The sequence below is a fragment of the Arvicola amphibius genome, chromosome 1 (assembly GCF_903992535.2).
Source record: "Arvicola amphibius chromosome 1, mArvAmp1.2, whole genome shotgun sequence".
Lineage (NCBI taxonomy): Eukaryota > Metazoa > Chordata > Mammalia > Rodentia > Cricetidae > Arvicola > Arvicola amphibius.
Window position 1 is genome coordinate 104,290,952 of NC_052047.1, and position 23,908 is coordinate 104,314,859.

The 23,908-nt window shown below is 46.5% G+C and overlaps 1 protein-coding gene and 1 long non-coding RNA gene across 3 annotated transcripts; one reads left to right on the forward strand and one right to left on the reverse strand.

Annotated features, from left to right (window-relative positions):
- Nucleotides 1-158: 158 nt before the first annotated feature.
- Rhog (ras homolog family member G) lies at nucleotides 159-12,474 on the reverse strand. Of its 2 annotated transcripts, none has more exons than XM_038349053.1 (2): nucleotides 12,301-12,474; nucleotides 159-1,348 (listed from the first exon to the last, which is right to left on the reverse strand). In XM_038349053.1, exon 2 carries the CDS (start codon nucleotides 1,278-1,280, stop codon nucleotides 705-707), a length of 576 nt encoding a protein of 191 aa, XP_038204981.1. In that variant the 5' UTR covers nucleotides 1,281-1,348; nucleotides 12,301-12,474; the 3' UTR covers nucleotides 159-704. The 2 variants fall into 2 exon arrangements, with proteins under 2 accessions (XP_038204981.1, XP_038204975.1); XM_038349047.1 differs by lacking the exon at nucleotides 12,301-12,474 and adding an exon at nucleotides 11,742-11,844.
- Nucleotides 11,885-22,251, forward strand: LOC119827398. The gene is made up of 3 exons (XR_005287662.1): nucleotides 11,885-12,133; nucleotides 16,164-16,360; nucleotides 21,785-22,251. It is a non-coding gene; the product is annotated as an uncharacterized LOC119827398 (long non-coding RNA).
- Nucleotides 22,252-23,908: the final 1,657 nt, after the last annotated feature.

A 23,908-nucleotide genomic window follows, 5' to 3' on the forward strand; every position in this document is an offset into this window, starting at 1 on the left:
CAGCACTTTGTTAGGGAAATTGAGGGTGGTGGTAGAGAACCACAATGAAGCCTACTGTCTTCTGTCCCCTCTTAGAGGAAACAAAAGGTTCCCAGTCTCTGCACAGCCCTGGCTCATGCCCACCCGCTAATGCCCAGCACATAGGGAAGAGCCGGGGCCAATGGAGACAGGAGGTTTTATTGATGCTGATGGGGTAGGAAAGGCCCCCAGGAGCATGGGGCCTGAGTCAGTCAGCAGACGCATAAGGCCTGGGCACAAGGGGCAGGTTAGGGCATTTTTCTTCTCAGGGTTCTGTGGCTCTTCCTTTGTGGTGGGGGGGATATCTTGGAGAGCCTACTCCAAGAGCAAAGGCAGAGGTTAGAGCCCCTACCCTGAGAGGAGGCACCACAACAGGCAGCAACAGCATTGTGGGAAGCTGGATGAACTGGTCAGTAGCAGGAAATGGAGGGAAGCACTGGGCTGGCCTCTTGGAAGGGTCAACCTGGCTTAGGTGAACTCATGAAATACTTGGTATTCCCAAGCAGAGTGGGGCAGGGCCCAAAGCCCCTTTCCCCGTGTACCTCCTTAAGGAATAAAAGGCAATCAGGGAGTCCCCTGGCAAGGGGTGCCAGAATTAGTCCTTAAGGCACAGCTGGGGGGCAGACAAGGCGCCAAGGCACAACTGGTGGGGGGTCAAGGGATAGCCTCCAAGCTGAATGCCAGGGTCACAAGAGGATGCAGGACCGCCCACGCTTTATCGGTGTAGGGTTGAGCACTGCCCGGACGGCCTCTGCAAACACCTCCTTGACGCCGTCCTGCTGCAGCGCTGAACACTCAAGGTAGCGCACAGCGTGGATCTGCTTGGCCAGTGCCTGGCCCTGCTGCGGTGTGATGGGCGCTTGACCCTGCTCCTTGAGGCGCCGTAGGGTATCAGGCTGGGCTCTCAGGTCCTTCTTGGTGCCCACCAGGAGGATAGGGACGTCGGGGCAGTGGTGACACACCTCTGGATGCCACTTGTGCCTCACATTTTCATAGGAGGGTGGACTGGCAATGGAGAAACAGATGACAAAGACGTTGGTCTGAGGGTAGGAAAGGGTGCGCAGGCGGTCATATTCCTCCTGGCCCGCAGTGTCCCACAGGTTCAGGTTCACAGTGCGCCCATCAACTGCACTCTGGGCGCTGTAATTGTCGAACACAGTGGGGATGTATTCCTTGGGGAAGGCATTAGTCGTGTAGCAGATGAGAAGGCATGTCTTGCCCACAGCCCCATCACCCACCACCACACACTTGATGCTCTGCATTGTGGATAAAGCTGCGAGAGTGGAGGCACTGCCTCCTCCCTCTTCTGGACCCCACTGGAAGTAGTAACCTATGGAGAGATGAGAGGGACATTCTTGATTTAGGAGACCTGTACCTACTGAAAAGAAAAGATGAAGATATGCAGAGAAAAAACACTTCTTGTTCAGTTATCTTGACATCACCCCCAAACCTCATCAAGACATACATTAGAAACAAAGAGAGGCACTGAGCAAGATGCTGCAAAGCCATAGCCTTCTATGATCTCTGGTACCAGCCCAGTCTAACTGCTATTTCTAGCAATGACAATGGACAAACCTCTCCTCTAAACAAACCTCAGTTTTCTTATCTGCAAGATGGAGATAATATCGACTCACATACTTACTGTATGGATTAGTTATTACATTTAAAGCACTGAGGACAGTACCTGGTTAACTAATCTAGCTATTTTTATTCTTCCTCGATTCAAGGATCTGCTAGATGATCTACTACATATGGACTCCTCTCACTAGTCTAATCTCCCAATATTTGCTCCAGAGCCACAAAAATTAAAGCCAGTATGCATGATGGTAATGGGGGACGCCTTGTTGGGAAGTGGAAAGGGAACCTTGGTGCTGTGGGCTTCAGTGGACTCAAGCACTGGCTGGTTCTCCCCCAGGCTGCAGCTTCTATCCCAGCTGGGAGGGAAGTGGTATTTCCTGATGAGTCTACTTCTCTTGTTGCTGTTAACAGGATTCCCATCTGCTCTGTATGTGTGTTCAACCTTCAGATATTCAGACAGACCCTCAGAGTGGGTAGTAGCATGAATAAAGTAAAGAGAACCAGACTGAAGACCAGAGAATGAGCTCTACCTCAGTTCTCTGACTCACTGCAGCTGACACTTATTCTCTTTGGGTCTCAGGTTTTCTTTTCAGGAAATGAAGGTAAAAAGTGTATGACAGGGCTGGAGAGATGGCTCAGCAATAGGAGCAGCTACTGTTTTGAAGACCTGAGTTCAATTCCCAGCCCCTGCTTTAAACACTCCATAATTGCCTCTAGCTCCAGATCTAGGGTTCCCTTTGGCCTCTGAGGGAACCAGCATTCATACAAAAACACACAAACCAGCTGAGTGTGGTGTGTTAACCTATATCCAAGCACTCAGGCAGGAGGATTACAGTAAGTTTGAGGCCAACCTAGTCTACCTAGTGAGTTCTAGTCCAGCCAAAGATATATAGTAAAGCCCTGTCTCAAAAGAAAAAGATTTAGGCTTAGGGAGGAAAACATTGCATGTTTTCTCTCATATGTGAAATCTAAATTTAAATATAGATCAGATTTAAATATGTGTGCATGTATGTGACATGAAAGCAGAAGGGGAACTATTTGGGAAGAGGAAGGACATCAGTGTGGAGAGAAGAGGGGTGATTATGAGGAGAGTATAATGATAAATATGATACATACATAGGAAAATTATAATACAATGATAAATATGATACATACATAGGAAAACTTCATAATGAAATCTATTTTCTTATATACTAACTTAAAAAAAAAGTTAAAGCCTCAGGGGCAGGGGTCATTAGTTGTGTCCACTGCATCATTTTCTTTAAAAAAAAATATTTATTTATTTATTATATATTCAATATTCTGTCTGTGTGTATGCCTGCACGCCAGAAGAGGGCACCAGACCCCATTAGAGATGGTTGTGAGCCACCATGTGGTTGCTGGGAATCGAACTCAGGACCTTTGGAAGAGCAGGCAATGCTCCTAACCTCTGAGCCATCTCTCCAGCCCCACTGCATCATTTGAGTCCTGGCATTTCACAGTAGAACTGGGCCTGAAATCTTAAGATCAACACAGGAAGGGACTAAGCAGCAGCAAGAGTAAGACCCCTCACAGATGGTGGTGGAGCACGTCTTTAGGCCCACTATGAAGACAGAGGCAGGGAGAGCTCTGTGAGCTTGGGGCCAGCCTGGTCTACTAATTGAGTCCAGGACAAAATCACACAGAGAAACCCTGTCTCAAAAAAACAAAACACAAAGACTAACACACCCCTGCCCCAAGCCCAGCAGTGAAGCACAGGCAGGAAGGCAAGGAGGGGATTCTGGCTAGCAGTCCCAAGCCAGGCCCTATAGGGAGGTGGTTATCAACCAACAAATCAGTAAATCAGTCCTCAAAGGAGTGGGGCTGGCCAAGGAAGAGGGCCTGCCATGGGAAAAGGGCTGCGAGTGAGTGCCCACAACAAGGTGTGGCTCACCTCTGACCTCAACCCTCAATAAAACACTTCCACATGGCACAAGTCTTTACAGAGAGCATGGCAGGTGTTACTCGATTCTCTTCCTGACTGGTAGAACTTTATTTTACAAACTCAGCAACCAAGCCCAGAGCCGTTAAAGTCACACAGCTATGTGGAGTTTGGGAGCCAGGACACAACAAACTCAGTTCTGTGATCCAAAGTCCTAAGTTTTCTTCATCGTATCACGTGGCTTGCAGATAACTGTGGGGCCTTGAACAAATTAGTCACTTCCTTAACCACAGCCTCAGTTTCTTCATATGGACATCAAGAGTCATGACAGTTGCCTTCCTGGCCTCGTGGGGATGCAGCATGACCGCGAATATACTTTTGTGTGCCATGCACACGGGCAGCGACAAAAGCAAAGTATTGACCAGTTCTCCCCGTGAGAATGACTTACTCTCCCAACAGAACTCTCCTCTCTTTTCCCCTTGCTTTTAGTCGTACTATCTTTACTGTTGCTGTTAGCGCCACTGAGCATTGGCTCTGGATTGGCGCTCTACCATGACGTCCTAGCTCCAGCTCTGCGGCAGGTCTTTCCCCTGAAATTCTATGGCTGGAGTGGGTGAGATGAGTTCCCTTACCTACGAGACTACACACCATAGGCTTATCTCACTTATGTCAAATTGACTTTAAAAAAGTCTTTGCTGGAAATGTGGCTCAGTGATATTGCACTTGCCTCGTATATGTAAAGGCCCAGTTTCAATCTCCAAAATTCTACTCCCTAGTAATAAATATAATTTAAAAAAAACAAATTTGGTATAGTAAATAAATTGATGTTTGAAGATCTATATATAAGCAAATGACAACAACTTCTTCTAGGTTTTTATACCCAACTTATTCAGATCACGCCTGGACTCTGTCATCAAAGTTGATCACAATATAAGAAGGGTTTTAGAATCATACAGACCTGGATTTAAATCCTATTTCCACCACTTATCTGTTTTTGTGACCCTGGAATTAGGATGAATTGCCTCTGTAATCTTCAGTTTCTGTATCGCTCAGATTCAGCCACAACAGCACTTCTCTCACAGGGCCGCTATACAGGTTAAATGCGTTTATATACAATATGTCCATAATATAGCATGAACTCCTAGCTCCTTCTCCAAAAGGGTCTACAATGTTGTCTATAAAGCCAATCTCGGGGGCTGGAGAGTTGGCTCAGTGGTTAAGAGCTTTGCCTGCTCTTCCAAAGGTCCTGAGTTCAATTCCCAGCAACCACATGTGCTCACAACCATCTGTAATGAGATTTGGTGCCCTCTTCTGGCCTGCAGGGATACATGCAGGCAGAACACCGAATACACAATCAATCAATCAATCAATCTTAAAAAGAAAAAGTCAATCTCGGTCATTCTGTTCCACTGATCCCCTTTTTTTGAGACAGGGTTTCATTGTGTGGCTTGCCTAGGACTCAATATGTAGACCAGGTTGTCCTTGAACTCACAAAGATCCTTTGCCTCCAGAGTGCTGAGATTAAAGATGTGTCCCACGACACCTGGCAAGTCCTAGCCATTCTTCTATCTCACATGTTTGTTTGTTTGTTTGTTTTTGTTTTTCAAGACAGAGTTTCTCTATAGCTTTGGAGCCTGTCCTGGAACTAGCTCTTGTAGACCAGGCTGGCCCCAGACTCACAGAGATCTGCCTGCCTCTGCCTCCCGAGTGCTGGGATTAAAGGCCTGCACCACCACCGCCCGGCTAATCTCATATTTTATGCTTATTTTTCTTTCTGCTGTTATTCCCTTTCCCCCTCAAATCTTCCTGAATCTTCAAGGCCTAGCCTAAATCTCACGAGGTCATAAAGCTACTAAATTATTTTCATTTCCATAGTATGGTTACTCCTTTTAACTCTCCTTTGGCTCCATATGAATCTCCTTCTCTATACATAAGTGATAAGTATCCCTTAAATAGCAGGCTGGGTTTCTGTCAACTCAACCATAGAAAAGCTTTGAGTATAGAGCTAGACACACACAGAAGTATACAACCACTGCCTTTTGATGTGCTGAGCCAGCCCTTATCATGAAGATAATAGGATGGACCCCTCTCAAGCCTGCCCCAGCCAACAATACTACAATGCTGAGTTGTAGTGGAGAATAATGACAGCCCCCCCCCCCAAAGGCTAATTAGTTTGAAATGGCTCTAGAAGGGTTAGTATAGGAATACAGCTCATGGGGCAGGAGGATGGAGCCTATTAGGGTATGATCGCATCCAGTGGGCCAGAGCCTTGGGGTGTGTTCCAGGCAGGCCCAGAACGGGGAGGAAAAGGAAGTACTGATGTTTGCCTGATTGCCTGATCTCTGAGGCAGTTAGAGCAGGGGAAGTGTCCCAACTGGGTGTGGGGGAGGGGAAACATGGGCTCTAAAAGATCTGTACCGTGTAATCCTATAGCCTTCTAAGCCACCTCTCTAACACAAAGCTCTCAGTATTTGGAACTCTCCCTACTGACAACACGCATTTCAAACCTTACCTCTGACTAAACTACCCTGTCCTTTCATAGTGACCTCCACAGTCTCTACCCCCCAAACACAAGCAGTACTAAAGCACTACTTTCACCTCCTCCAAGAATATTTCTGTACAAGCTATGTGGTGGTGATGGTGGTGGCACTCCCCTTAAATCCCAGCATTTGGGAAGCAGAGGCAGGCAGTTCTCTGAGTCTGAGGTCAGCCTGGTCTACAGAGCAAGTTCTAGGACAGCCAGGGTGACACAGGAAAAATCCTGTCTTGAAAAACCCAAACAACAAAACAAAAACAAAACAACAAAACAATAGTAATAATAAAAATAAAGTATCTATATAACCCGTCACAAGTGACTTCACTGACCCAACGTCTAGTCCCTGTCTGTTTCATGCGGAGGCTGATCAGAATCTTACCTCTTGTCCCTTAGACTGGAAAAGCCTAGAGGGCAAAGTCCTGCCTGATTTCTGACTCCCTGTGTGTAGCGCGTGGCACTGTCAGTAAAGAACAAACAGCGAGCTCAATCTGTCCCTCTCTGCACACTTGCACAAGGGCTCATCTTCCAAATGCTGTGCACCCTTCAGAGTCTTCCTGTCCCCTGGGCTCAGCTCTGTTTCCCACCTTCTCCAGGGTATTTCAGCCCCTCCTCTTTTACCTTCACCAGTTCTGGATGCTTTGTGGGAGGGAAGAAGCTGCACACACCACGCTCACCACTCCCCCCCCCCCATCAGTCCTGACACAAGAAAGGCCTCTATGTCCAAGAGACACTAGACAATCCAACTTCTTCCTCATCCAGAGAAACAGAAAGTTATGCTAAGGAACACACAAGCTAGATTGCTCTGGTTTGACTAAGAGACAGAGAGGTCAAGCAACGGTAACTCAGAGGGGCTGAAGAAAATGGGAAGAAAAAGTAGAAGATGGGCTAAGGATTAGAGTTGGTTGGCCAAAGACAACCAAGCCAGGGGCAGGGTGCTACTGCAAGCTTTTCTGTCTTTCTGTCTGTCTGGAAGGGAAGATAGAGGAGAGGTGACACAGGAGGCTCCTGCTGGGTCTGCAGCTGCCTGCAGCTGGGCTGGGAGGAGGAAGCTAGGGGAGACGTGAGGTCAGTGTGGGACTGGGACCAGGCCAAGGGCTCAGACTCTTTCTTCCCCTTCTCAGCATCAGCAGGGAAGAGCCTAAGAGAACCTCGTTCTTGGTCTTAAAAAAAAAAAAAAAAACCAAAAAAACCAAGCATCTTTATTCCCAGCAGAGGCAGGCATATCTCTGAGTTGTAGGTCGGCCTGGTCTACAAAGCGAGTTCCGGGACAGCCAGGACTACACAGAGAAAGAAATCCTGTCTCAAAAAACAAAAATGAGACCAGCCTGGTCTACAAGAGCTAGTTCCAGGACAGGCTCTAAAAAAAAAAAAAAAAAAAAAAAAAAAATGAAAACAAAAATCCCATACTGAGGGACTCCCCTCTCTGGGCTCCTGCAGAAAGGATTTTGTACTACAGTAGGTAGGTAGGGTAAGAGGAGAGAGTTGATGCTGCTAAACTAGGGATTGCAGAGGAGGAAGAGAAAAGACAATTGTGGCTGAACAGGGCATAGAGGGTTGAAACAACGTTACTAAGTCTGTCCCATGCTCATCCCAACACCCAGGGTGTTCCACAAAGGGTGAGCCCCAGAGACAGGACAGCTCCAGCTTGGGGAGCCAAGATGCCCCTCCCCCACCCAGCAGCACAGAGGAAGGCTCACACACTAGCTTCTCTCTGCCTGGCAGCAGCTCAGCAATCTCTGGGCCCCATGAAAGGCCTGTGAAGTGGCACTTCCTTTGCTTTTGCTCACTTCACACGAGGCTGTGAATGCCAACCTCGCAATCCTGTCTCCCCCACTTAAAAACATAGAGAAACCCAGGGCTTCCCAGTCCTTTTAGTGTGCCACGCAAGGTCTGAGGGGGTTTCCATCAGGGAAAAAACATGAGGGAGGAAATGCCACATCTATTTTCCACTGTCAGTAGGCACAGCACTAGGGCAGTGGACAGGGTATACACCCCCATCCTGGAGTCCCGCAACAAGATCCCAGCATCACTGACTTCTTATCTCTCAACCTACAGCAATCTTTGTACTTTGCATAAAGAGCAACAGTTCTGCCCTGGGCAGATCAAGACTGATGAGAAAGGAAGGCTGAGTCTGTGGCACTGCTATGTCTCTTTAGAGGAGGGCCAGTCAAACCTATCAGTGTTCACTGTGCCCTTTGGAGGTAGTAAAAATGCAAATTGTTTTTTCCTTGTTGTGGTTAGATTTTCTTTTCTTTTTAAAGACAGAGTCTCACTATGTCACCCTGGCCTGGCTTCGCCAGGCCTCCTGGCTTGCAACCTAATTTTGAAATAGAGTCAAGAGAGAGTAAGGACCTGGATCTCCCAGCCTCTGGCCTGATGTTACTCTTACTCTCACAAACTGAGATGGTGAAGACTGAAGGTTAGTCTGACCTTTGACTTCATGCAAGATATCCCTAGCGTGGTTTGCTCCTTAGGAAGGGTCAGAAGGCTGGAGAGATGGCTGAGTAGGTTTAAGAGCACTTGTTCTTGCAGAGGACCCAGATTTGATTCCCAGCACCCACATGGTGGCTCACAGGTCCATAGAATTCCAGTTCCAGGGGATCCAACACCCTCCATGGGCACCAGGCATAGACGTGGTATATATACACATATGTAGGCAAAACACCTATATACATAAACAAATCTAAAATAAATGAATAAGTAGGCCAAACGAGTCAGGTTGACATCTGTCTACACCTTTAAGTTTTTAAGCTCCCAAGCCTCCCCAGCCGGGCCCACCTGAGCACTCTTGGGGTAGCACGAACAGTGTGCACTGCACAGCTGGCCACCCTGCTCCTGCTGGAGCAGAGAAGCTCCGAGAAGCTCCTCCTCTGGCTTTAGGCTTCTGAGGACATGCCCCCCCCCCATGTGAGATGAGGACAAAAGAGGAAGCTGGACCCTGGACAGGAAAAGCAGTCTGATCTGGGGAGGTTGCCCAGGCTTTGTCTTTGGTTTCCCTTAGAAGATCTTCTCACAGACCCCTACAACCTTTACCTCTAATGGATCGACCGTCCAGGAAGGGAAGAGGCTTTCCGTGTGGACACAGGCACCCTCCTCCTTCCCACTTCTCCAGTTACTATCACAGCACCGTCCTGGGTGAAGGCCTGGGTGACCACAGCCACTCCTATCTTCTTGCTCATAATCCCCTATACGCTATCAGACATCTCATCTGCCTTAACATCTCCCCTGCAGCAACTCTCTAAAGCCCAGATTGCTAAGCAGGACTAACAATGTCACCCTCTACCTCTTCTTACCCATACTTCTGTAGCCAAAGCCTCCACAGCAGCTTCCTAGCTAGCCTCCCACCATGGTATGTTTCCATTTAGATCCCTCCTATCCTATCCTGGTCATATTTTTCTTGCAATTAGCTTAAACTTCCAATGGAGCAGAAAAATCCTGCTACTTCCATTCTGTCTCTGCCCTCAGGGCCCTGTGGGTTGCTGAGTTATAGCGAATACTAAATTAAGCACTGGTTTGTCAAGCTGGGAATCAGGGCTCCTGAGGATTTTTATTGAGCTGTGATGCTGAGAAAATGTGCTGTGTGCACATCCTTTCCTGAGTTGGGATTTAATACAGATCCCTTGGATTTCCTCTGTGGGGCCAAACCTCTGTACCCCCCAGAATGAGAGCAGGGAGGACAGGTGGAGAAGGGCCGGACTAGAAGAAACAGGTGATGGGGGAGGGACAACGGTGAGGTAAGAGGATAGGGAAAGGAAGGAGCCCAGCTCTTAAATTTAGTTTTGCTCGAAGACCCCAATCATGGCATTTGCTCCCCTCCACTTTTTACTCTTGTGGGGAGAAGTTGGTACAGAAGAGTGCAGGGGGTAGAGACAGACAAACTCCCTGGGCCCGTAATCTGAGGAAGGGGACTCCAGAATGGAGACAAGAACTTACAGGGCCAAGACAGACTAAGTTACTTTGGAGAAATTCCTTAGAGAGAGGGAATAGGATCCTAGGTAAAAAGCAAATATCAAGGATGCTAAAGACAGAAGGCTCAGCATATCTTCCTGGCAAGGTTCTGCCGAACACCAGAAAACGGGACCCAACCCCTGCAGTCCCCAGAAAGCAACAGGGAAGAGGAACAAACCTGTTTGTCTCACACCCCTTTCCTAATCAAAAATTTAAAACCAGATTAGCCGCAGTTTTCCGTCCAGAACCTGGCCTTTGCCCCCTGATTTTCTTAGCACAGCAAAGAGCCCGCCTCATTCTCCCCACTGGTTGGAACCAGTAAGTGCTGGGAGACTGGAGCCTTTAGGCCAGTCCCCAAGCCGAGGCTGAACTCTTTGGGGAGCACCTAAGACTCCCTGGCCTTTCTCGCTAGTCTCGCTCTTGGGCCACCCTATCCGGACTGCTACACACTGCTTCCCCTGCCTAACCACAGTGCCACCCGCTGCAGGTTCCCGTCATTCTGCCGGCTTCTGCTCCGGGCTTTCTCAAGGCCGAGGGCAGTTATTTTGTCTCTAAGAGATAAAGATGTTGACACACCAGAACTTGCATATTTTTCCGCGTGTGCACGTTTTCAACCCTTTAATCACCTTCATCGGGAGGCTGCAACCTGCATCTCTAAGCTAAGGAGGCGGGAAAGCGCTCGCAAACTCAAGTCTAGAACAGCTTCTAACACCAAAGCTAAAGATACGGACATAAGAAAAAGATACTGGCAGGGCAGTCGGGAAAATGGAAACAAAAGGGGGATATGTGTGTGTTAGCCAGAGGCTGAGAAGAGACGGAAGGGGGGGGGGCAGCAGAGAACTAAACAGAGAACGGGCAGGGAAGTGTGAGATTAGGGCCTGGGTACATCTAGGTGGTTGGGGGAAAAGAGACCTAAGATGAATGTGGTAGACACTAAGCGAGTGGAGGAAGACATTATGTGGAATTCGGATGAGAAAGAAGACTAAGAGACAGCTCTCAATCGTCCCCTGAAAGCCAGTACTCCCAGCTGTCTCTCAAAGTCCTATACGTTGTCAGTGACTGTCGGTATCGAGACCTTTTCCTTCCTCAGGTTATCCTCAAAAAAGCAACGCCAGACTGAGTCAGTCAGACACAACAGACATGTTCACTAAATACCTGTTGCGTTGCCCAGAGATAAAGAGGTCGGCTCAGAAAAATACAGAGAAGGAGCGGGGATTCCCCACCGGTCCTCCTGAGGGCTGCAGCAACAGTGTAGCTACTGGCTCCGACCTTCCCTGGTGAAACCTTCCTCTGCATTCTCAGGCTTCAGAGGCCCCAGACACCGCCCCCCTCTCAGCCCCACAAATGTCACAACTGCAGAGCTGAGAGCGCGCCTTCTCTAGCCAGAGGCCCTCTCCTTTCACATACTACTGAACACCCCCACAACTTTTGAGGGCACCCCACCGCAGAGTCCCATCCTCACAGCTCAGCGCTTTCCCACTTCCGAGCCTCTCACGGCTGGGATCTCAGGGATTCCTCGCGGCTCTCAGGATCCTGCGCTGTCCCTTGGATCCCACCCTCAACCCCTGCCATCAGCGATCGACTCGAGGTGGCCGCTGTCCCCTCCCGGCCTTCCGCGCCCGCCCAACTTGCAGCGAGCGAGAACCTCCCGCCCGCGGCCTCCCTCCTGCAAACTTCCCGGCTCCAGGGCGCCCCGCCGGTCCCAGCAGGCCGCGCTCCTCTTCCCAGGACCCCTGCCCATCGGTCCGGCCCGGGCCTCACCTGGTGCCCTCCCCGCGACGGGGGAGCTGGGGGCGGCGGCGGCGGCTCTGGACTCAAGAAGGAAGTGAGAGCTGGAGGCCAGAGGAAGTGGGGGGAGTGGAGGCCGGGCCGGGCCGGGGCGGGGCGGGGGGCGGGTCGGACCAGGAAGTCGGCGGCCTCTCGCCCCCACCCTTCTGCAAGCTTTGCCCTCCACCCCTTGCCCTATGGCCCCTGAGACCCCTCAGGCCTGGCCTCTCCGGGTGGGGTCTCCCCGCTTTCACTTGGCATCCCACCCCAGCCGAGGCCCTAAGCTAGGCGCTGGGCGTTTGTCCTCTTCCTGCTATCTCACTCCCGCCGCGCAATCTCCGCGGGCGGGCTGAGAACCGCCTTCCGCTCAGCGCGGGGATCTGGAGGTAGCCGAGGCTGGCTAGGGGTTAGCCGGAACGGGTCAGGCTGGGGCAGTCCCCACCCCTGCCCTGAGCCTTGGGAGAGTGCCGGGTGGTGGTGATTCAGCAGTGGGAAGGTCCCAGACCCCTAGGGAGGGTGGGGAGACTGGGGGAAGGGCAGCTGCCGTCAGCACCTCGGGAAAAGACACCATCAGCAGAGTCGCAGGCGGAGCTGCGCGGGCCCCAAAAACAGGATGTCGTGTCGTGGTTCCGCACCTCGCGGCTCCGCGGGGCTCTGGGGAGGGGGCGGGGCGTGGGAAGACGTGGGGCTCCTCTTGTTCCCCGAGTTCGGCCTGGCGCGCAACTGCTCGGAGCGGTAGGACCGCACCCAGGCCTAAGGTCCGGCTTGGGCCCTGGAGACAGGCGATGGGCAGACTCGTGGGCGCCCCCTGGTGCTTGTAACCCAGGCCTTGGCGCCGGGCTTTGGCTGGAGAAGCCACGTTCTTTTAACAACTTTCTGCGTGCTTTACCACGTGCAGAGCTCCGCTAGGTGCAGTGGAAACAGCACGAGATGAACAGTCCTTCTTACAGAGGACTTAGAAATAAAGAGAATCAGTTCTGACAAATAGTTTAACCTTTCCAAGTATCAATTTTTTTTTTTTTGTAAAATCAACAACAAAAAATATTCTCCACTCCGAGGGTGTGAAAATAACAGAGTATGTGTCCGTGCTACTGCATACTGTATAGAAAATGAAGTTAAGACAATCAGATTCAGGCCGCTCTATGAGTGAATGAAAATGTGTTCTGAGATCCTTCAGAAACCTGTTCTCATTTCTGGACCTTGTTCCTCTTCTTTGGTCCTTGGTCCTCCCCTGTGGGGCGAGGAGAATAGAATGGGTTAGGAGAAATTGGGGGGGGGGGGACGGGACAGAATTGGTGCATGGAAAGAGGTTTGTGGGTCCTAGAAATAACAGGGTCCTGAAGTGTACCTCACACTCTGGTTGCTTCAATGAAACCATTAATAATAATAATAACATGTTCCAAGCCAGGTGTGGTAGCACACGCTTATAATCTTAGCATTCAGGAGGTGTAGACAGGAGTTTCAGAAGTTCGAGTCCAGCCTGGCCTGTATGAAACCTTAACTTAAAAAGTTCTAGCCAGGCATGGTGGCACATGCCTTTAATCCCAACATTTGGGAGGTAGAGGCAGGCAGATGGATCTCTGTGAGTTTGAGGTCAGCCTAGTTCCAGGACAGCCAAGTCTACACATGAAACCCTGTTTCAAAAAAATAAAAAATCCTGAAAAAACACTTGAAAATTTGACTATTACTCAGTGGTAGGGTAGATAGCTTACTTATCATGTGCTTAGGCCTGTACCCCAACACCACAAATGACATGTGCATTTTAGAATCGGTTGTGGGACATAGTGGTAGGAGCAGGGTGGTAAGGAGAGACTGGGCTGGCAGCCTGGGATGGTACTCTGCCTCCCGAGCGCTCAGTGTCTTGGGTTTGCCTCACCTTAGACCAGGAGGGAGCACTTTCCCAGATATCTGTTTGATATGGAATTACTGGATTTGAAGCTACCAGAAGAGGAGAGAAAACCCCAGGACTGGGTTTCAGATGGCCTGGAAAACTCAGCCAGTCAGACTAGAAAGATTTACACCATGTCCTTAGCCATTTCTGAATCTCAGGTTCCCCTACTGAAAAACAAGGGGCTGAAGAAGATGACACCCTTCAGCTCTGACCTTCTGTGATGCACTCTTGAGAATCATAATTAAGTAATTGAGGTTTATGCATATAGCATATTGCTCATAGTTCCTTAATATCACTTAGGTCATCCTGTTTTGAGTTCTGGTAAATTGTATTTGTGTCTAATGTCTGTCTCCTCTACCAACTGTTAAGTCCTTTGAGGTTGTGTCTGATTCATCTCTGTGTCCACCCACTGGGCCTGTCACAGGCAGGTCTGAACACACACTTGTGTGCAGTAAACACCTGTGGAATGAAGTTGCTTCAATAAATCACTGATATGTATAGAGTCGTTGGCATCCAGGTGGTTTGGAGCTGCTCTAGTGTCACAGATGTGAGAGAGTCAATAAGGCCAGAAGGGTGGAGCCATCTGGAAAGGTTCTTTTGTTGTTGTTTTGCTTTGGTTTTGAGACAGGGTTTCTCTGTGTAGCCCTGGCAGTCCTGGAACACACTATATAGACCAGGCTGGCCTCAAACTCACAGAGATCCGCCTTCCTCTGCCTCCTGAGTTTTAGGATTAAAGGCTGCGCCACCACCGCCCAGCCTGGCTATCACGGCTTTAAGAGGCGCTGCTGTACAGCAGAGCACTTGAGAGACAGCTCTAAATAGAAGCAGCAAGCTAAGTAATAAATACCTGCACAGTGCGGGCACCAACTTCCTAGAGCTGGGCAGTTAAAACAGCTTTTGGTTGAATGCAGCTCTCGGCCAGGCCCACAGACTCAAGGCTCAGCTCTCACAGACCCAGGGAGGGGGTGGAGTTAACCACAAGAGCCACATGGCAGAGGGCCTAGCTGTCTCTTAGCAGTTTAAGATTTGATTCAGCTGGGCCATGGTGGCGCTGCCTTTAATCCCATTGGGAGGCAGAGGCAGGCGGATCTCTGTGAGTTCAAGGCCAGCCTGGGCTACAGAGCAAGTTCCAGGACAGGTTCCAAAGCTACAGAAAAACCCTGTCTCAAACCACCACCCCCATCCCCCGCAGAAAGAGAGAAAGAGGGAGAGAGGAAATGAGGGAGGGAGGGAAGGAGGGAGGAAGGGAGGGAGGAAGAGATGAGAGAGAAAGAGAGAGAAAGGAATAAGCCATGTAAATATGGGAAATACACAGGGAGTCTGGATCCTCTATGGTGTTTTGTTGACTTTTGAATTTTTTGAATACTGTTGAATGGGCCCGGCAGTGGTGGTGCACGCCTTTAATCCCAGCACTTGGGAGACAGAGACAGGTGGATCTCTGTGAGTTTGAGGCTAGCCTGGTCTACAGAGTGAGCTTTGGGACAGACTCCAAAGCTACACAGAGAAAACCTGTCTTGAAAAAAAAATATTGAATACTGTTGAATGAACAGCAGCTGCTGAGAGACATGGGATTGTAAAAGGAGCTGCTGAATTAAACCAGTCTAGATACCTTAGGGATGTCTTAACTTTAAAATAGAATTCAGAGAATCTATCCTGCTGGTGGAGAGGTTATGCTTTTGATTACATGGGAAATGAAAGGCTGTTGACTCCTTCAACATTAATAGAGACCAAATTTGATTAAGGGAGACTACCTGAAAATCTTGGTCACAGACATAAAGAAATAAACCTAGGAAAACTACGAGACAGGTGACGTATATGATGACCCCTTGACTTGGGGACAGCTCTGAGACTGGATGAGACATAATAGAACTTGTTGGCTACAGAGTCCTCATGATTTATTACATGCCATCATTTCATACGGCATGGATAATGGTTTGGTAATACAGTCCAAATGGGCTTAATAGAGTTAACTGATCTTTTCACCTGTTCACACGTAGAACAGAAAATCATCTTTAGCTGACTTGTGCATACCACACAGTCCATACTTGCTTGTGTTAATACAGATATATATGTTATCTTTTTTTTTTTTTGAGACAGGGTTTCTCTGTAGCTATGGAGCCTGTCCTGGAACTTGCTCTGTAGACCAGGCTGGCTGCAAACTCACAGAGATCTGCCTGTTTCTGCCTCCCGAGTGCTGGAATTAAAGGCATGTGCCACCATTGCTCGGCAAGATATACTTTTATCTTTAAAAGTTTGTGTGTTGGGGACTGGAGAGATGACCTTAGTGGTTAAGAGCACTGGCTGTTCTTCCAAAAGACCAGGGTTCAATTCCCAGCACCCATATGGCAGGTCACAACTGTCCGTAACTCCAGTTCTGGCATCATCACACAGACATATATGCAGGCAAAACCCCAGTGTACATAAAAAATAAATAAATCTTAAAAAAATTATGTGTGTTCATAAATTAGATACCAATGAAGACAAGTAACCCAAGTGATCCAGCCTCCAGAATGCCTTTGTTGCAGGTTCCTCAAAATTCTGCATCCAGAACAACTTCAAAACTGCCAGCGGAGGTGGAGCCTCACACACTGTTCAGCCAACTCTTTCCACTCTATGTCACACAGCGACTAAACAAGAAGTAATACCACCAGGCCTCCCAGGACTTTACCATTATCCCAGTTTCTCAAGGACCACTAAAAGATGCCGTTTCTCCAAAAAAAGAGTAAGTAATTTTAAGAATATGATGCCCACATTCCCAAGAGGTGGTGTGGGTGGGTTTTGATTGTTTCGTGGGTTATAAATGTTTATCATCATTTAGGGAATTGGTTACAAGTTGTTATTGATCATGGTAGGGGAGGAAACTATGTAAGGGAGGTTAGATCTAAGAACCTCTTTCTGAATAAAAAAAGGGTGGCAGCCAGGCAGTGGTGGCGCACGCCTTTAATCCCAGCACTTGGGAGGCAGAGGCAGCAGATCTTTGTGAGTTCGAGACCAGCCTGGTCTACAAGAGCTAGTTCCAGGACAGGCTCTAAAGCTACAGAGAAACCCTGTCTTGAAAAAAACAAAAAAGGGGGGGCATGGAAAGGATAGGATAAAGAGTAGATTATTGAATCACTTTAAGCTAAAAAACAAAAAACAAAAAACTATTAATCTCAAATAGTTTACACTGGTGTGGATTTTTGTATATTGTTATAAATTTAAGGTTACATTGTTATACTGTATATGTTTCTACTCTTGCTTAAGGTATTGTTCCTATGAAGCTCATTTAAAAATGTAATGTATAATTAAGAAATATAGGTTTGTTGTTAGTCATCTATAATGGTCAAACTTGTAGTTATGTTAGGTATATTTTCAATGTTAAACAGAGATATATTTTAGATAGGTAGTTTTCAAACACTTCAGAGACCTACAAAATATGGCCTTTAAGATATTTTACTAATATAAGGCTTTTCATGACATGAGGCATGTCTACTTCTGACAGCACCAATTTACTTTGAAAAAGGATGATAGGCATTAAAGAACCTCCATATGGAGTTTGTTTTCAATGTGGTAAATCTGGCCATTTGGGCAGGAAACTGCCCTTGCCTCGACTGCTAACATTAAGCTGTCCAAACTGGACAAGCAGGACACAAAAGAGAGTGACTGCTGAATTTTGCCAAGACAAGGTAGGACTGTCCTTCAAAATTCCTGTTTCACAGAAAAGTTTGTCAGTATTCTATACCTGTAGGCTAAAGATGGATGCTTCAACAACATTGCAGAGGCATTTGGGGTGATTGTCCACTTAGCCAGATATCTGTGTCATTTCTTAGTTTTGGAAGTTTCTTGCTCTGCACTTCCTGTTTGATGGGGTTAGAGACTAGATAGTTATAGTTACAGTTTTCCTTGTTACCAAAGTCAAAAAAGAAACTCACAAAAGAGTTATAAAGTATATAAGGTTGAGAGGCATAAAAATTAAAAGTTGTTTATTTAAAAAATGTATTGAACTCTAAAAAGATAGTTTTTGGTTGGTAATGCAAGTTAGGATACAACATAAATCAGGTACAAAACTCTGAAGTCACCAAGATAGGATAGATAATGGAGTATTTTCTTTGAATTTGTCAGTATTAATGGACTAGACATAGTGAATGTAATTCTTGCCTGATAATTGTTCTTTTTTTTAGATTTATTTATTTATTATGTATACAACATTGTGCCTCGATGTATGCCCGCATGCCAGATCTCAGTACAGATGGTTGTGAGCCACCATGTGGTTGCTGGGAATTGAACTCAGGACCTCTGGAAGAGCAGTCAGTGCTCTTAACCTCTGAGCCATCTCTCCAGCCCCTGATAATTGTTCTTATTGTATATAGTTTTACTATGTTAGAGTTAAAACCTTTCCTTTTTACTTACACAAAAGGGGGGAAATGTGGGATATTTGTTCACTATGTGAAGATATATTTCTGTGACTGATTTGATAAAGAACTGAACGGCCAAGAGCTAGGCAGGAACTATAACAGGGCACGGGGGCAGAGAGGGGAGGGGGAGGAGGAATCTAGTCTAGATGCTCAGGAAAAGGGAGACACACAGAGGAAGCAGGGTGTGCAGTATGGAGACAAAGACAAAACATTGATTAATATAAATTGCTTAATTTAAGTAATAAGAGCTAGTGCGACAAGCCTGTGTAAGCTAAGGCTGAGCGTTTATAATAAGTCTCTGTGTTGCTATTGAGAGTTGGATGATGGGACAGAGAGAGACCTGTCGCAGCTCAGCAGTTAAGAGTACTTGTTGCCCTTGCAGAGGAGTCTGGTGCTCACAACCATTTCAGAGTCCAGGAGATATGCTGCTGTCTTTTGAACTCTAAAGGTACCAGACATACATATGGTATATATACTTACATATAGACAAAACATTCATACACATAAAGTAAAAAATAAGCCAGGCAGTGGTGGCACATGACTTTAATCCCAGCACTCAGGAGGCTCCAAAGCTACAGAGAAAACCTGTCTCAAAAAACCAAAATAACAAAAAAGGGCAAAAAATAAGTCTAAAAATTAAAATTAACCAGGTAGTGGGTACACACACCTTTAATCCCAGCAGGGGGCAGAGGCAGGAGGATCTCTGTGAGTTCAAGGCCAGCCTGCTCTACAGAGCTAGTTTCGGGACAGACCCCAAATGTGCACAGAGAAACCCTCTCTCAAAAAACAAAATAATAATAATAATGATAATAAAAGTTTATAAAAGACATTAAGCAGGAAGATCTCTAGTTGGAGGCAAGTTAAAAGATAGCTAAGGCTACATAGTTAAACCCTGTTTCAGGGAGAGAGAGACAGAGAGACAGACAGACAGAGAGACAGACAGAGACAGAGAGAGAAATCTTCAACAAATATTATACAAATCAAAGTATTGTTAGAGTACACTGCAGGCTGGGCAGTGATAGCTCATACTTTTAATCTCAGCACTCAGGAGGCAGAGGCAGGCGGATCTCTGTGAGTCTGAGGCCAGCCTGGTCTACAGAGTAGGTTCCATGTTCAGGTTCCAAAGCTATATAGAGAAACCCTGTCTCAAAAAAATCAATAAAATAAAATAAAGAGTGCACCACAGAGATACTTTCTGAGTCATTGCTTCATTTTATTATTTATTTATTATTTAGTTATTTGAGATAGGGCTTCTCTGTGTAGCCCTGTTCTGTTGACCAGGCTGGCCTTGAAGTTACATAGATCTGCTTGCTTCTGGAGTACTGGGATTAAAGGCATGTGGCACCTCTAACCAGCTTGTTTCATTAAAGATGTGAATGACAAATGTCTTGATGGATTGTGCAGATTAAGTAAAGCACACTAGTGGAATGGTAAATTGGCCATTGGTCATTGGTACGACAAATAAACATTAATTTCTATACCCCAGTGACGTTTTCAAGCCCCCCCTCCCCATTTCTTAAGTCAAAATGCTAGAGTTGACTTAGTACTCCTCGAATTGAAGGGTCAAGAGACAGGGAGGAAAACGTCCTGGGTGATCTCGCCTGGGCTCTGCTGGTTTCCAAACAAGCCTTCCCACCCCTGGAACCGGTGGCCAGAGGGTTTGCTGAGCGTTAGCCTTCTGGCTATTTTACCCCTACTAGCTAACCTTAAATCTTAATCCTTCTTCATCTCTGATGTGGTTTTAGGGAACTCAGTCTTCTCTGGGCTCCTCTCCATCCCTTGGCCTTTCTCAGCCTGACTGAGAAGTAGACAGTCTCTTCATTCCCTTTTGCAATCCATATTGCTAAAGACAAATTTCTTTTCCTATTTTGTGGGCTTTGATAGCAAAGACAGGAGACAGCAGAAAGAAGTAACAAGGGAAGTGACAAATTAAACAAAGCTCAAGTCATTGTTTTTGAGTCCCTTGAGGAACCCAGTAGATGGGGGGAGTGGGTACAATGATCATGCCTGGTTTTCCAGGAGAGTCCTTCCTCCCAGGTAGCTAGAACAATAGTTAACCTGTTTCTTTATAAAACACCTTTGCATTTTTGAGATGGGTGATATCCAGGTCATCTGGCATAATCCCTTTTTGAGAAATTCCTCTTCCTCAGGAACAATTCAACTCTATAGATACCTAAATAATTTAGTATTCCCTGTCTTTCTCCTCTCTTTCTCTCTTGTTGTTGTTATTGTTTCTTCTTCTTCTCTGAGACAGGGTTTTACTATGTAGACCAGGCTGGCCTCCAACTCTGAGATCCACCTCTGCAGCCTGAGTGCTGGGTCCAACCATGGCCTCTCTCCTCTGAGTCTCATCTTTCTATGTGTCCTTCAAAAAATTATAATTTTACCATTAGTTAGGTATGTGTTACACTTTTAAAATTTATATAAGAACTCCCCATGGCAGGCAATATCTCCCTTCATTTTATAGATTAAAAACACAGCCTCCATGTAGGAAAATAGGACTTAGCAGAGTCTTAATTTAAACATTTATAAAATGAATCAGAATTATGTAACATCATCAGATTATTTTGGATGTTAATTTTTTAAGGCATGCTCAACAGGGAGGGATGATAAGTTATGTTTATTTTATCTAGCGCTGTATTCTCATTGTTTGGCTTATGAGCTTATGAATGTGTTGAAGGGATACTTAGACGCAGTGTATTTAACATACTATCTAGCCTATAATAGTTCCTATCAGCTAGGCATGATGTGTCACATACAAGTAATCCCAACCAGTGTTCAGGAGGTGGAGCCAGGAAGATCAAGTCAAGGTCATTCTTGTCTAGCAAATCAAGGTTGGTCTAGGCTCAAAATAACACCAAATTTTATTTATTTATTTATTTTTTGAGACAGGGTTTTTCAGTAACTATGGAGCTTGCTCTTGTAAACCAACCTGGCCTCGAACTCACAGACATTTGCCTGCCTCTACCTCTCGAGTGCTGGGATTAAAGGTGTGTGCTTTCCAATGTCACAGCAATTAATTAATCATGATCAATCTTGATGCCTTACCTGATCACCCAATTAACCACCAAATACATCCAAATCTAGATCCTTTCTATTATTCCACTATTGCTCAGTCATAATCACTGCTCAGGTTCAAGAAGGTGAGGAGAGATGGCTCAGTGGTGAAGAGCCCTTGCTGTCCATGCAGAGGCCTTAGGTTTGGTTCCCAGAACCCACAAGGTGGCTCAAAGTCACCTGTAAATTCAACTTCAAAGGGTCAAATGCCCTTTTCTGGTCTCCATAGGTACCAGGCACACAGATAGTGCATAGACACACATGCAGACAAAACGTTCACAAACATAAACAATAATTAACAAGGTAAGCTGGGTTTTCCATGTTCATCTGCCTGACTACCTCCCTTGTCTAGCTTCTACTTCTTCAATCTATTCTCAATTTTATCTTCAGAATGATTTGATATTTCTAGATTTAGTGAATTTTTTTTTTGAGACTGGCTTTCATGTAGCCCAGGACTGGCCTCCTATTCATTCTGTAGCTAAGGATGACTCTGAACTCCTTTTCCTCCTGCCTTTACCTCCTGAGTGCTGGGATCATTGAGTATATTATAACACCTAACATACATAGTTGATATTGGTGTAATTCTTTAATGGTTCTGATATTCTTTGTAAAGTCAATATTTATTGAGAATATTATGCTAGACACTGTTCTGATTGCTTTATATACATTAAGTCATCTACTTTTTTTTGAGACAGAATCTTACTCTGTGACCAGGCTGGCCTGGAGTTCACTCTGCAGCACAGGTTGGTCTTCTTCTGATGGAGCCTTCCAAGTACTGAGATTTCAGGTCTGGAGCTACCACTCAGCTTTAACTCATTTGAGTTTCCAGAGGAAAAGCTAAGGCCAGGGGAAGATTTCAAGGCCAAGGAGACTGACTGACTTGTGTAGAAGTCACACATCAGAGTGAAGCTATGGATGTAGGAGTCTGAAGCAGTCCACTTGCTCCTTGCCTTCCCAGACCATGCCTCTGCACAGCCTCCTGGGGGATTACAGCACAGCCTCTAGGTGGCTACTCTTCTACTCTTCCTCACCTCCTCTTACAACTCCCTCTCAAGACATTACCTACCGAGTTACTAATTAGCTCTTCATATACATGGTTATTATGAGTAGATGCTCAGTAGATGTTGAGTGGATGAATGAAGATTCACAGTAAGATTCAAGAAGTGGGGGCTGGAGAGATGGCTTAGAGGTTAAGAACACAGGTTGCTCTACCTGAATTCAATTCCCAGCAACCACATGGTGGCTCACAACCATCTATGATGAGATCTGCTGTCCTCTTCTGGAGTGCAAGCATACATGCAGGCAGAGCACTGTACATAATAAATAAATCTTAAAAAACAAACAAACATACAAAAGATTGTGTCTACAGAGCTAGTTCCAGGAGAGCGAGGGCTACACAGAGAAACCCTGTCTCGAAAAATAAAAAACAAGCTGGGTGGTGGTGGCGCACGCCTTTCATCCCAGCACTCGGGATGCAGAGGTGGATGGATCTATGAAAGAAGTGAGGTTTAGCAGCTGGAGAGATTGCTCAGTGGTTAGGAGCTATTGCTCTACTCTCCAGAGGACCGTGGCTGCTATGGGCAGGACCAGGCATGAACTCAGTGCACACACATTCAGGCAAGCAGAACACCCATATACATAAAATAAAAAATATACCTAAAAAAAAAGAGAATGAAAGAAGAGGAGCTTGGAGGCACAGGCAGGCAGATCTTCATGAGTCTAAGACTAGCTTGGTCTGCCAAGTGAGTTCAGTCTCCAGAATCAACACAATAGGAGGTGAGAACTAACTCCCAAAAGTTGTCTTCTGACCTTCACAGGTATACCATGGCTCCCGTGGGTGAGTATACACACAGGGTGCATGCGTGTGTGTGTGCGCACACACAGACACACACACTCACCATGTATTAGAGGCTGGAGAGATGGCTCAGTGGTTAAGAACATTTACTGCTCTTGTGGGGGCCCAGAGTTCAGTTCTCAGCACCCACACTGGGTGGCTCATAACTTCCTGTGATCCAGCTCCAGGCGATATGATTCCCTCTTTTGGCCTCTGCAGGCACCAACACACATGTGGCATACATACAGAAGCACACAGTACAGATATATAATCAAATAAAAATAAATCTTTAAAAAAACAGTTCAAGAAGCAGTTCTGGGATGGGGGTTGATTCTGTTTGGAGAAACAGAGTTAAGCAGCCAGAACAGTCATTTCTCAGTAACAACTTTACTTCCTATTTGGACACCAGGGAGCGCCATTACTAATGCATTCCAGACAAGGATTGCTAAACCTTTCTGAGCATATCTAGAATGAGTGTGTGTGTGTGTGTGTGTGTATGTGTGTGTATGAATGGAATTTTTTTGACTGCTTTCGAATCTGTAGCCCCACCACTCCCTATTACTACTACCTAGTCACTCAGTTATCCTACATACTTGTTCATTTTTGCCACTTGAGTTTGAGATCTGGCTCGGAACATAGTAGAATCTAGGTCAGGGGTTTGCCTTTTGTTCTGGCCAATTTTCCAGCACACAGCTGTCACTCAATAAATATTTGAGTGATCAAATGAACTAACATTTACCAGCAAGCTTTATTAAGTATTTATGATGTGCAGGGTGCACAGGGACAATGCCCTCTGGGACTCACAGTCACAACTGTAGTGGGAGGGGCACATATGTTTATGGTCTAACTCGGCGCAGACTGATTCTGAAGTGTGATTCAGGTAGCAGTTTCTTTCTTTCCTTTCCTTTTATTTTGTTTTGAGACAGGGTTTCTCTGTGTAGCCCTGGCTGTCCTGGAACTCGCTCTATAGACCAGGTTGGTCTTG

Bases quoted from the DNA above. Each gene is read 5' to 3' on its own strand.
- Rhog (XM_038349053.1), bottom strand. From the start codon at position 1,280: ATGCAGAGCATCAAGTGTGTGGTGGTGGGTGATGGGGCTGTGGGCAAG.